Source organism: Petromyzon marinus, chromosome 13, assembly GCF_048934315.1.
Source record: "Petromyzon marinus isolate PM22_M1 ecotype Great Lakes invasive population chromosome 13, UKy_Petmar_22M1.pri1.0, whole genome shotgun sequence".
Taxonomy (NCBI): Eukaryota; Metazoa; Chordata; class Hyperoartia; order Petromyzontiformes; family Petromyzontidae; genus Petromyzon; species Petromyzon marinus.
Window position 1 is genome coordinate 3084620 of NC_133679.1, and position 12843 is coordinate 3097462.

At 41.0% G+C, this 12843-nt stretch overlaps 1 protein-coding gene across 15 annotated transcripts in view; it reads right to left on the minus strand.

Moving 5' to 3' along the window:
- The window catches only part of LOC116942220 (transcription factor 12-like), a 188511-nt gene that overhangs the window by 91654 nt on the left and 84014 nt on the right, over window positions 1–12843 (minus strand). For all 15 annotated transcript variants that reach the window (XM_032953923.2, XM_032953927.2, XM_032953924.2 and 12 more), the window contains one exon: window positions 8202–8269. In XM_032953923.2, the coding sequence (XP_032809814.1) occupies window positions 8202–8269 (68 nt within the window). The remainder of the gene's footprint in view (window positions 1–8201; window positions 8270–12843) is intronic.

Genomic DNA, 12843 nt, shown 5'->3' on the forward strand with positions numbered 1-12843 from the left:
GACGATTGGAAACTCCACCAGGGACTTCATCGTTCAGTCGGCTGAAATAAACTGGAACTAGACGCGCGGAAATTTATTTGTTTAAACATCTCAGTGAGGGTATTTTGCAGCGATCACGCGGCTTGCAGCAACCTTGCGTTCGAGTTTACTTGTGTGGTGAATTTCATCACTCGATCATATATTCGTACGTCTGAGACTGCTAATTAAAAAAGCGGAAGATGACCCTTTCCACTGTGCAACAACTTGCTAAAAAAAACATCACAACAAACAAATATTTAGCGATGAGCAGTGTTCAAGAACCTGGCTCAGTTGGTGATACATTTTTCCGATTTTAGTTTGTACAATAATCAAAACGTTTCTTGTTGTGCATAGCAACGTCTTATGAGGAATTGCAGTCGTATTGTGATGAGTGACGGGTTGCAATTTTATCTCATCTATTTAGTGTCTCATGGAGTCTCATTCGCACCTCTTGATTGGCACGGTTGGCTTCGTACAGTGCGGAAGAAGTTCAACATTCATACATGTAACTGCTCATTATTCCACCAACTGATCTGTTTTCTTCCTCTTCCCTTGCAGTATCATCTTCATTAAGGTTCCAATGCATCTTTTTAGGATATATAGCCACATGACACCTTGTGCAATTTAACACTTATTATATCAAAGAGCACAATTATATGCACAAGTTATATTTCTGTATATAATGCAATACTCATTTATGGCAACCAATTTCGATTTAATATTGCCAGCAATTTTCAACATGAAACGAATATAATGATAAATAATGCAATGTGAATGGAATAATGTGGGAAAAGGATATTCAAGCAAATTTAGATTCTATACATCTGAAGCCTGGTAATATTCCTATTTAAAGGTCTTGGTTTTGTACGTACACTTCTATACACTATTTGACAAGTGACAAACAGAATGTGGTACCCCCTTGTGTGGATTCAACAAATGATGCTAATGTAGGAAACATTCATTTGCTATTTCAAGATGTTGTCAAAAGCACCTGATAGCTTTCATGTCAAACCACATTAAATTAACACACCACATTTCTGACAATATGACGTTCATATAAAACGCAATGTTCCTTATAATTAACAACAGGCTCATCATCATTTTTTGAAAACAAATATTTCCACAAGGTAAAAAATTTAACTCACACACTTTCACTGGAGGGTTTATTTTTTAAGTTAAATAACAAAATGCAGACCTTACCGCACGTGTAAAAACTAAATGATTAACAGTTAAATAAAATGCACAGCTGAAAAGAAAGGTTTTTTTTGCACTTTCAGTGCTCATATTATAAATTGTGCCTACGATAATATGGAGAAACTTGGCCGCATTACAAAGAAAGACATCTGCTCTACCGCGCTAATGAACTAGCATTGGCGCTTTTTATGAAGGAAGGAAAAAACAAATAAGTAAAAAACTTCAAACACCACAACAAACCGCAACCATGGAGAAAATGTGCTTACTCCTGCGATTATTAATCAGTCGGCTTGATGGAAACTTCCAGAAATGGTCGCCAAGCGGGGAAAATGAAGCAATGGCGCCATTTTAGGCAAATAACGGTTTTCTCATCAATCGCTGGCTTGAATTACAGATCAGCATACATACCGTGGCTGTGAGCTCGCTTCTCGTATAGCCAGAGCAAACGTTCGTCACATGCGCCGCCTCTTTGGTGATTTATGATGTCAGCAATGTGTCTGGGCTCCCGGCAGGCCGTTCACCGGGCAGCCACGGTCTCTCCCAACAGTGTCCTACAGCTCCTACGAGGGCCCTGCTCGTGCAAATTGTGTGCCGCTGATCGACACGAAAGCCGCCCTATCCCCATGTCAGCCCTGCCAGGCTTAATAGGGAATCATTCTGTTTACACGTGTATGCATGCGCCTCCAATTTATCTCCGATGCAGACGTCGAGAGGCTAAGATTGCAGAGGCTCAGGTGACACCTGCGAGTATACTTCAGTCATGTGCACACACTAACAGGGAATCCCTTATGCACTCGTAATCAGTGACGGTGCAAGCTAGGATTATTGAAGGTTTAGGGCAAACTGTGCAAACATGCTTTTAAAAACCTGCTTGGATAAATGTAGAATTTTCATATCCCATTGCCTGCAATGCCTTGGATGATTTCCATGGAAGTGGCTGCTATAAAATTAGCTACATGGTACCGTAAACCGGTTTGTAACAAACATCTTTGTGGCTTATTTAAATGTAAAAAAAGAGAAAATACAGGCCGGTGGGTTTTAGCGTGATAACCGATTTGAGACTGTACAGTCCAATAGTCAACTTCACTAAAGTAATAGAATTATACTCTGCGTGTTCCAAAGAGACGATTTGAAAAAGGAATTTCACGTGTTATCATAAGGTGTTAAATTATCGGATTCATTTGCTTTCATTTGGCAGAAAAAAGGTAAACAAGCAAAAACAAAGCAGCAGCTGCCATGGACCACATTTGTTGTCCCTCTGTCTGGGACCCCAGAAAGCCAGGAAAGAGAATCAGTTTCCAAAGGCATTTTTGGCGCCCTCTCCCTCCTTCCCACTTCCCACTCGGTGACGTCCAAAGCGCACGCAAAAAAAAACACAATTGGGAGAGATTTCCTGCGCGGTGACTGAGCAAGGACGTTGGCGGCAATGGTCAATTAACGGACGCATTAGAGGCCTTAAATCTTGAGAAGCGCGGCAAAAAAAGCCCGCAGTGACGGAACACCTTGAGAGCGAGTTTCCCGACGTAATTGCTGCGGTGGTCACGGAGAACGTGCGCGGCAATTACGAGCGATGTTATTTCTGCAGCTGCTGCTGGCAGCGGGCATACTGTAGACAAACAATGCCATCAGATCTGCGACGCCAAAAAGCCCTCCTTCGAGTCCATAATTGCCCACGACGTCCACACCAGTAACATATGCCACACAGCGGCATATTTACTGGCTTAGATATGATGCTGTGCGGGTTTCGTGATGCGCTACGTTGGGTTTTGGGCTAAAAATTAGGGCTTATGTTGGACGGTGGAGTGCAACATTCACGAACACATGTGCGCAGGGTGTTTGTAATGGTGCCAAACCGTAGCTTTGCTAATGCTATTTCCGCGTTGCACCATGATTATGTAATGTGAAATTCTTCCTGTATTGACCACTTTTGCAAAGGTGCCATTTCGTGGATGAAGTCTGGAGATTAATGCCGTATTTTAAAATCATGGGAATTCCTCTGTGGTATTCAATTATATTACATTACCTATAAGCGTTAATGTATAACACACATACGATGGGTGTCTCATAACAGTTTAAGGATGAGAATGAACAATAATTGTGTTAAGCTTACGTTAAAACCACATCTATGAAATGATATTATAAAATGGTATTCGACGCTATTGTAGGATAACTAATTAGAGTCTGAGAAAAATTGCATTTGCTGTTCTCTAAATGCTTTGATGATAATGTTTCAACCCATTCGGAGTTGAATTTGACTAAACCCTGCAGTGCCACGATCACATCCGCTTACATGTCTAAAAAGTATTTAAACTCTCTCCTCACTTTTATAACTACACCGCCAAGCACGTACCTGCAAGGACTATACTCATTAAGAACACATGGGGAAAAATATGCTTTGCTATTCTTTGAAGTGAAGATTCAAATACATATTTTTGAGACAAAAATACGCTTTAGTAATATATTAACTCCAATGTCTATACGCTCAATCTACAGTTAATGATTAATAAAGTAATGAACCAAGTGGCGATTACAACGATTAAATAGACAAATTTCCCACGTGCGATGACAGTTTGAGACAAACTGTCAATTAAGCTGCTAAAAATGCTTACTAACCTACCCCTCCATGAGCCAAAGGTGGAATACGTTCATTGACAAGCACAAAGCACACATTCTGCTCATAAGAACTTCGTAAATTAAGCCACACTTTTAGCAGCCCCATAGGGATGCCTAGCATGCACTGTCATTTCCCCACTACGTGCGTAAAATAAAAAGGGAGCCATTGTGTTGCCAGCGGAAGCCCCACACAAACGTACAGCAGAGACAAAGATCCCCCGTATAGCCTGAACAGACTGTTGGGGCAAGTGCTGTTTGCGAGCACTTATGAAGGCCGGCACGGCACACGAGGGGGTGGGTGGCCAACACCACGCCCGGCCGCCTTTGTCTCCCCAGTGGTGATGTTTACACACCGCACCAGGGACTCATTTGAGGGCGAGTCGACCTAGGGGAGGCCCATGACCGGTTCAGATAATCGTCACTGATGTTGACCGTGAGCAGGAATTGAACTCGTGTTGCCGGACTCGTAGCGCAAAGCGCTAACCCGCTACACTGCCGCTCCCCACTGCACGCACACACACACCCCCATGTAGATGGATGAATGGGTGGGTAATTTAAGGGGCATCCCACTCAGTCACCAAAGCTAAAGAGCCTTCTCATCTTTTAAGAGATACTGGCCATGTACCAAGATCACAGACACCAGAGGTCAAGCATGGGAATGTATCTGTTCATTTAATTACTTCATTTGTGCGGTTGGATTTCCCACAAAAGATGTGGTTACAGCTATTATACCCTGCACTCAGGTGTGCACATCATACACAACACGAGTAATAAACCAATCCCTGGTGATCTCACATTATGTTAGTGCTTCAACACCTGGTGTTCGACACCAGGCTGTGGTGTCCAGTGCATCGATACACAGCCCAAGTCACCCTTAAGGCCTTCTTAGCAGAAGACCGTGAGCAGGGAGACAGCAAAGGAATGTCGCACAATTTTTTAAGTGAATTATTTCAGCCACTGCCATAACCCCTAAGCCGTACAGCCACAAACACTCGATACACAATGGCTCGGCTGAGACTCTGGGCTATAAGGCCCAATGCCACGCTATTTTGCGTGTGCGTGTGTGCCTTAAAAATGCAGCAGGGCGTAATGGAGCGCGTTGATTATTTGGTAATGGATTTACTCGACGCAGCAGGAGTCCTCGTCAAACATCGGGATTTACCTGCATTACATTTCCTTGTTTTAAAGATTTTTTTCCTACCCCATAAATATTCATAACTTACGTGGCTATCTTATTCGTTGTGGTTTTGTAATGTTGCTACAAATCGTTGATTATCCATTTATGAAAAATAGTGTTTTTCAAATTAAAAGTAATATTTGGAAAATTGAACGATTTGCTTTTTTATTACCATACCATCATGAAAGTTGATTAGCTAAAGAAAATATCTGAATACCACGTGTGTGTGTGTAAATAGTATGGGGAGCGGTAACGCAACAGTTAGTGCACTGCACGACGAACCCGGCAACTCGAGTTCGATTCTCGCTCGAGGCCAACACCAGTGACGATTATCTGAACCGGTCATGGGCCTCCCCAAGGTCGACTCAGCCTCAAATGAGTACCTGGTGCGCTGCGTAAACATCGCCACTAAGGTAACAAAGGCAGCCGGGTGTGGTGGTGATGCTCACCCACCACCCTCGTGTGCTGTGCCGGCCTTCATAGGTGCTGCTCGCGAATAGCACTTGTCCCAACAGTGTATGAGTTTAAATGTTTGCCATCATAGGTTGCAAACAGTTAACTGAAGCCATGGTTGCAATGGGTAAAAACTAAAGCTTTTCAAACCAGTTCTCATGACCAACAATGAGGCAATGATTCAAGAAAAATAATACTGTGGTGGGTCATGAGAACTGAAATTGAAGAAACTCCCCGAGTTAAAACAGAAAGCTAATATAATACACATGACGAAAGAGACATAATAAATTATCGACGTGCATGCATTCACTGAATAAAACACTGTTCTACCAAAATTAATGCAACAAAACGATTTCACATTTTTTGAGGAGGGCCCCAGGTCACTTGTGGTTTGGCACATTTCAAGTCAATTTGTTTAGAAAGTTGTCGTTCAATTAGCTGTATTGGCCAGAATGGATGTGTGTACTCTGGAAAATACTAGCGGTGACTCATTTGGCTAATTGTGGGGAGTTTCATTAATTCCCCGTGTTCCACGGTCGACACGCAAAGTAACGTACAAGATAGAGGGAATACGACTGTTTTTAAATCTGTCGTTTTACTGTTTCAAAAAATAAACAATGATAATTTGAATATTAAGCAACTCTGCATCACCAAATGATCCAAATATCATTATAGCGATGCCTGCCCAGCATGCCTGAGCCACCATTGAATATGCAGGTGTTTCACTCAATGTTTTTTGTGTTTAATTTGTATTCTCATATCACACGGCATACTGGATATAAATTAACAGCTTGGGTTTTTTTCCCTCTCAAATTCTCCAGTCTTCCCAGCCAAGTTACTGAGCTCAGGCATTGCATGTTTAACAAATCCTTCTCGTAGAGATATCTGACATCAAAGAAGCAAAATTATAAGTTTAAAATGTTCCCACCATTAAACAGCAAGGATATCAAGACGCTAAAACGTGCTTATAATCTGTCACCTTGACAAACGATTCAGTAGCATATAAAAATATAATAAACAAACACGTATTTTTCAGCCACAACCATAACTCCCCCCCCCTACCATCTCTGAGAATCGTCTGAGGATTGGCTTAAAGGGCTGCAAGGTATGGAGCTGGAAGCTAAACAGAATTAAATGAGAAGATGCTTAAGGACATTTTAATAGCTGGTTTCGTTCTGAAGACACGGCGTTTATGTTAAAACCACTTATCAAGGATATATAAAAGGAAACCCATATACTGCCTGTAAAAAAATGTCCAGTTAAATCACACATGACAGTTGACATTAGAAAAAAATAGTTTTCCAGTTTCAACGTGCACATACACATATACGTGAAATTGTGTAAAAAAAAAAAAAACGACATTATTTAAATATTAAGATGTGATCTATTACATATTGTTTCTCAACACGAAAGGGTTTTTTTGGCATGTCATTTTTTTACGCATAACTTAGGCATATTAACCACATGCATTATGTGCCTTATGAATCTATCGATAAACATATATTATCATTAACCATGATAATTGCACCGATGGATGAAGGCCTCCCCAAGCCCTCGCCATCTCTCATGACCCTGCGATGTAATAATCTACCAAGCATATGAACCTGATTTATCATTCCACCTCCTTGTTGGACATAACCCTTGGATGCGTTGCATTCCTTTGCTGCCTCTCCATTACTATTCTTGACCGTCGGCCATCATCCCTGCATGATGATGATGATGTAAGTTGAAGTTGCCGCTGCCCAACCCAAACTATGCCTGGTCATCGCCTCTGCCTCCCTTGCCGCTCCAGTTTAATTTTTTTTCTCGCCGTACCATGTGGTTTTTGTTCTTTTCCCCCTTCCCTTACCGTAATCCCCGTACCACCTCCTGACCCATAACTGACCTCTCCCTCAGTGCCCTCATTCCTCGCTTCTCAACGGCACCGCTGCCCATCTCTCTCCCGGGCCTCGTTTGTAGCCGTGGCTGTCCTGAAACTCCTCGCTTCTGCCGTGGCTGCCCGTGGGAATTGTTGATGAAATGGGTCCGATGGTCCTGACTGCCCCATATGTCCCAAGGGATGATTGTTGATGCTGGGACCCCGTTGCTAGTCGCGGGCTATGCCGCTGTGTTGCTCTCCCTTCTCCTTGCCATGTTATCCCTGTGCTAATCCCTGCCACCACATCATCACCACCACTAGCACACAATAAGGCTCTCAAACAGGTCCTAGACAAAAATTGCCAAAATGGTCAACTGAAGTGGTTAATAATGGATGCTTTATTAAAAACTAATTACGCTGGACGTGTTTTTGTTGCAAAGTTAACTAACATGTGAAAATGCTAATTCTTGTTTGTGTTTCACTCACGAATACGTACTACTCGTTTAAAATGCACACACCTGTAAATATATCACAACTTGAATTGGAAAATGGACAAATAACAGCAGTGCTGTGCATATTAAGTTATGCGGACCGATACCAAGTAAATACCAGAGAAAGAGCAATGACATCTCCCATTGCACAATGATGAATTCTGTAAAAAAAAATCTGAAGCGGTTGCCATCTATTCAGAACAGAAGACAAGGCAATACATTCGCACATGTAACACCAATGACAGCCAGATGACAAATCCTCATGGCTTTGAAAATAAAAAATTACGTATTGATTTGTGAGAGTTTTATCTTTATGCCAGTCAGTTAAACCGTGAAGCAAAGAAAACACATGCATTGCAAGATTTTATGACAGTGAATGAGGCATATTCAAGAGTACCTGATGGCAACTAGGCATCGAAGGATCTCTGCTGTATGACGAATAATGTCCTCGCTCTGACGCCTTACCTATGGATGCAAAAAAAACAGGAGGGAGAAACAAATACCATACACGTTAGCGTAACACGTAGGCTTTCGCAACCAATATTTTGCCACAAAGGTTTTTAGGGTTAGATCGCGTAAATATGTGTTGTTAAATCCGCCACCACCAGACATTTCCAATAAGTAAGGTTTGTCAAGTAAACAAAACGTGCCAATTCGCTACTAGTACAGCACATCAGTGTGTTGGAGAGTAAACCCACAACACAAGTTAGCCGTATAAGTTTTATTTCACTGGCTTTCACATTCTCATCTGTCATTATGATACAGATTCGGCATTGCATTGCACCGACGGTAATACAGCACTAAAAACAGCTTTCTTATGGCACCTGCTGTTCTCTGTAAGATAAACGTTTACAAACACACTGCACAGTTCATAAGCATTCACCAATGTGTTGCCAATGTTTATTTTTGGAGTTTATACATGTTTTTTTTAATATATCATGATTCTATTAAATTGTAAAAGGTTAGTTTTAGAGTATCTTGCTTAAAAACAACATGCAACGACATGCTTTTAAGTCCAATGCTCTTAAATGCTGTAAATTTCCCCCTACAAGGATAACATTAATGTTTACCGATTTTCAATAAAAAACGGAAAGTATACATCTTCATTTTAAAATGGCCTAGAAAAAACTCATATGAATAATCACCATTGCCTGCTGGTTGCATGCTTTTAAGTCATTAACCAAGATCACCCCACTTTTATCCAATGTTCTGAGCAGACAAGCTTTGTATTTCAAGAAATCATTACGCCTACACGTGTATGCACCTGTACTTGACTGAACTGGTGAAGTCAGTATTTATCCTTGCTCCCAAGATCAAAGAGTTGAAACCCAGGTCAAATGGTTATTTGACTCCCAAGGGACATAACCATGCAAACCGGATATAACTACCTCGGAGTATCAGAGGTGGGGGATGGAAACATCGTCAAGTCTGTGCGATCAACGTTAGACCTGACTAGGGCAACATGTTGAAAATCTGTTGAGTGCAACATCTCATATGCCAGACACAGTATATTAACCTTCAACAATGCCGATGTTAATTACAGTCATTGTTCACATCCATTGTGTATCTGTATATTCGAAGGTTCCTGTGTATCTGGTTTTCAACATCAACTCCCATGCCCTGTAGTGGTGTAAAAAACAAATCCATTATTTTCTAAAAATCAAGCCTTTATTCGGGCCATCCACTAAATTATATCTTCTATTCTTCTTTACATGTGTGCTCCCACTTGTACAAATAGAATTCACTCCATGTGAAAGCAAGATCTAATAGAGCACAACACAGAAGCCTCGGAGTTAGTGGCACACGACCCTTGAGATGAAATTGAGTTATCAGCCAGAAATGAGCAAGAATGGACTTCACAATGCCAGGGCAGAGAAGGAACGGACAGCCTCGTCTCAAGAGCCGATACACAGCAGATTGAATATTATGCAACGATGCAGCATGTGCCTGCAGGCATTGTATAGAAAATGCTGCGTGCATTTCTGTGATATCTGTGTAATCAATGAAATGTAGCACACATTCCATGACAAAATTCTCTCACTGGGGAAGAAAACAAGAGTTAATGAAACTCCCTATTCACAACAAACACATTGATCCACTGTGGGCATGTGCGGCTAACCCTGACTTTGCAGTGTCAAATCACGCATGGATGAAAAAGTTCCGATCAAATAAATAATTACAAGTGTGTGCTTGTGGCATGTTTTGTTGCCCACCTTTTGTTTTCAAAAACCCACTTTCAATTAGAGCAAAACTAAACATTGTCATCATTTTGGAATATGTAGTTTGAGGATGGTGCAGATGAGGTTAGTGGGCTAGGGGGGGAAGAGGTAATAAGAGGCAGGAGGAGGGGGGGATGAGATTCAAGGGCAGGGACTCGGAGTTTGGAGGAAGTGCCACACGGAAAACACAAATTGGTTTAGCCTGTAACAATAACAGTGTGATGCGCTAACAATATAACCAACACTATTTGTATATTCAATGTCATCAATAATTTTTATCATCTTCAAGTATAACTTAAAAATGTATTGTTAATAGTTCTTCCTCACGAGATAGAAGGAAAATAGTTTCCATGTTAAAAAAAAATATACAGCCACATTGATCCACACTGAGCTGTGTGGTGGACTGCAGATTCCCAATGCAGGCGCTAGTTTATGCATATGAAACCACTGCTGATGCCACAATGGTACTCATTGTAACAGTCACTGACAAATGATATACCGAGTACGCCATTGACTCGTATTTTCGTTCGAGCAATAGTTTAATCAAACAAATCCGGCATCCAATGAGTATATGATCTGATCCCCAACGGACCAAATCCAATTCTATGCACAGACTGGTCCGATTACGAAAAATACAACCCTGAAAAAATACAATAAAATGCAGCCCGACTGTATACATCGTAACAAACGTCTGTATACAATGACACTTCTCGACTGTGTACATCGTAACAAACGTCCTCTTTAAGGCATGGCTAGACTGTTCGAGAAATGTCATTAAGCACCTATTTTGACCCACAAGCAATTAAGCAAAAGCCCAAGTCATTGGATTGCATTCTAAAACAAACAACAAGCTAGCAACATCCCTCCCGGTTACAAGTGAGTGATGAATACGAAAGCACCTGTAGAAGGGGTAGTTTCAGACAGGGGCCCAAGTGGGCAATAGGTCAAATAACAAGTGTGCAGTTTGGCAAATGGGAACCATATGAGCCTTTTTCGCCCCAAACGCTACCTTCCGGCCCCCAGGCCACAGCCACACTTAAAGAATTCTAATTCCAACCAGTCATCAAAATTTACGGGGAACTACAGGCGGTGGTACCGCCTGGAAAATTAATCACACGATGAGCCATTCCTTCACCTAATATATCTAATTTTCCTCGTTCATGCTGCCCTCTGCAGCTAAATAAGCCCACCTGAAACGTGGTGGTGTGTGCGGGCATGGGTTTCATCGAAGAATAGTTGCTCTGGAGAAAATATTATAAATCTATGCAACAAACATTTGTATGAAAATGTATATTTAGCATAATATAAAAATGTGATCATGCAACCTAATGCTACTCGTGAGGTGTGCAAATGTGTTTACATTTCATTGCCAAGTGCCTAGGCTCTATAAATTGCCGTTTTAGGAGGCAGCACCACTGATCAATTATAAGTTACTGTAGAAATAAGATTCGAATGAAAGAAAATGTTGCCTAATGAGTAGCAATGTTTATTCGAGGTCCGTTTTATTCTGCAATAATTATGTATGCTAATACATGTATTTATCTTATACAAGTGAATATAACCTAACATTATTTAAAACAGAGCAAGAGATTTGACTTTCTTCTTTTTAACCAGCAACCCCTTAACGATTTTAAGAGAGCTACAACCAAATTTCAAAAATAACGTTGCATGCATACTGTTACAAGAGAGAAAAACGTTAACTGAAATTACGTACTAAACACATCGCAAACGTGACAATAAATACTACACATCACTTTTGTGATGAAAACAAAAAACATCTGTCCACTATAAACACAAACTCCACAACACCAAGCAGCAAAACAGCAACTCTTTCCATGCTATGACAATATACAGGAACAAAACTCTGACAAGTCAAACAAAAATCTATATTTTTTTTACAAACCTATCGTGCACATAAGGAATGGGTCATAAAATCCTTGAGACTGCATACAATCCATCCGGCCAAAATAAAAGCTTCTTTAGCCTACAGCTACAGCTAAGGACTGCACCTGCTTCCTGTTATGCTTTGCCACATTTTCTCCGCCAAGTAGCGATAAAATGCTTGTTGAGTAAAGGTGGAAAGGTAAAAAAATCGAATTTTAGATTCACAAGGCAAGACATGCACCAAAGAAAATCATAGGTTGTCAAATTTGGCGGTGTACCGGTTTCAAGTCTGGTGTGGTCCACTTTAAAACTTTGCATATATCGAGCAAAGAATTTAGATTTTGGTACATGCCTGTTGGTCCTTTGTGATCATCACTGGCACAACATGTAGGCTACATAAGTACATGTGAACACGTTCGGATTTGCTGGCACTCAGACATCCAAAATTAAATGCACAAGGCTTTTATTTGTGAGCTTATAATGTATTGTTGAATTATCTTCATCCCCAATTCTGCAGCATGTTATTACATGTAATATAAACATAAGCTCGTGAGATATTATATGCAGTGATGTCTTGACCACTTTTCCAGGAAAAATATCTTTACACATTTCCCCCAAGATCAAAATATGACCTTTAATAGCACAGCGGATGTGGTCAACATGACAAACAATGTACGCATGTGGTGATTAAAGGCGGCTTTAAGAAGCGATATTAATTGTACACAACTCTGCACGACACAAAACATATTTACATTGTATACAACTGTAGTAAGTTCAACTGTGTCGCAGACGTACTCCTTGCAAGCACATTTATTGATACCAACACAAAGGGGTAACTGCGCCTTCACCAGATAACCTACGGTGGTGGACCACCAGGCTAACTACACCAATTACACCGTAACTAGCTACGTGACCACCAGGCTAACTGCACTAATT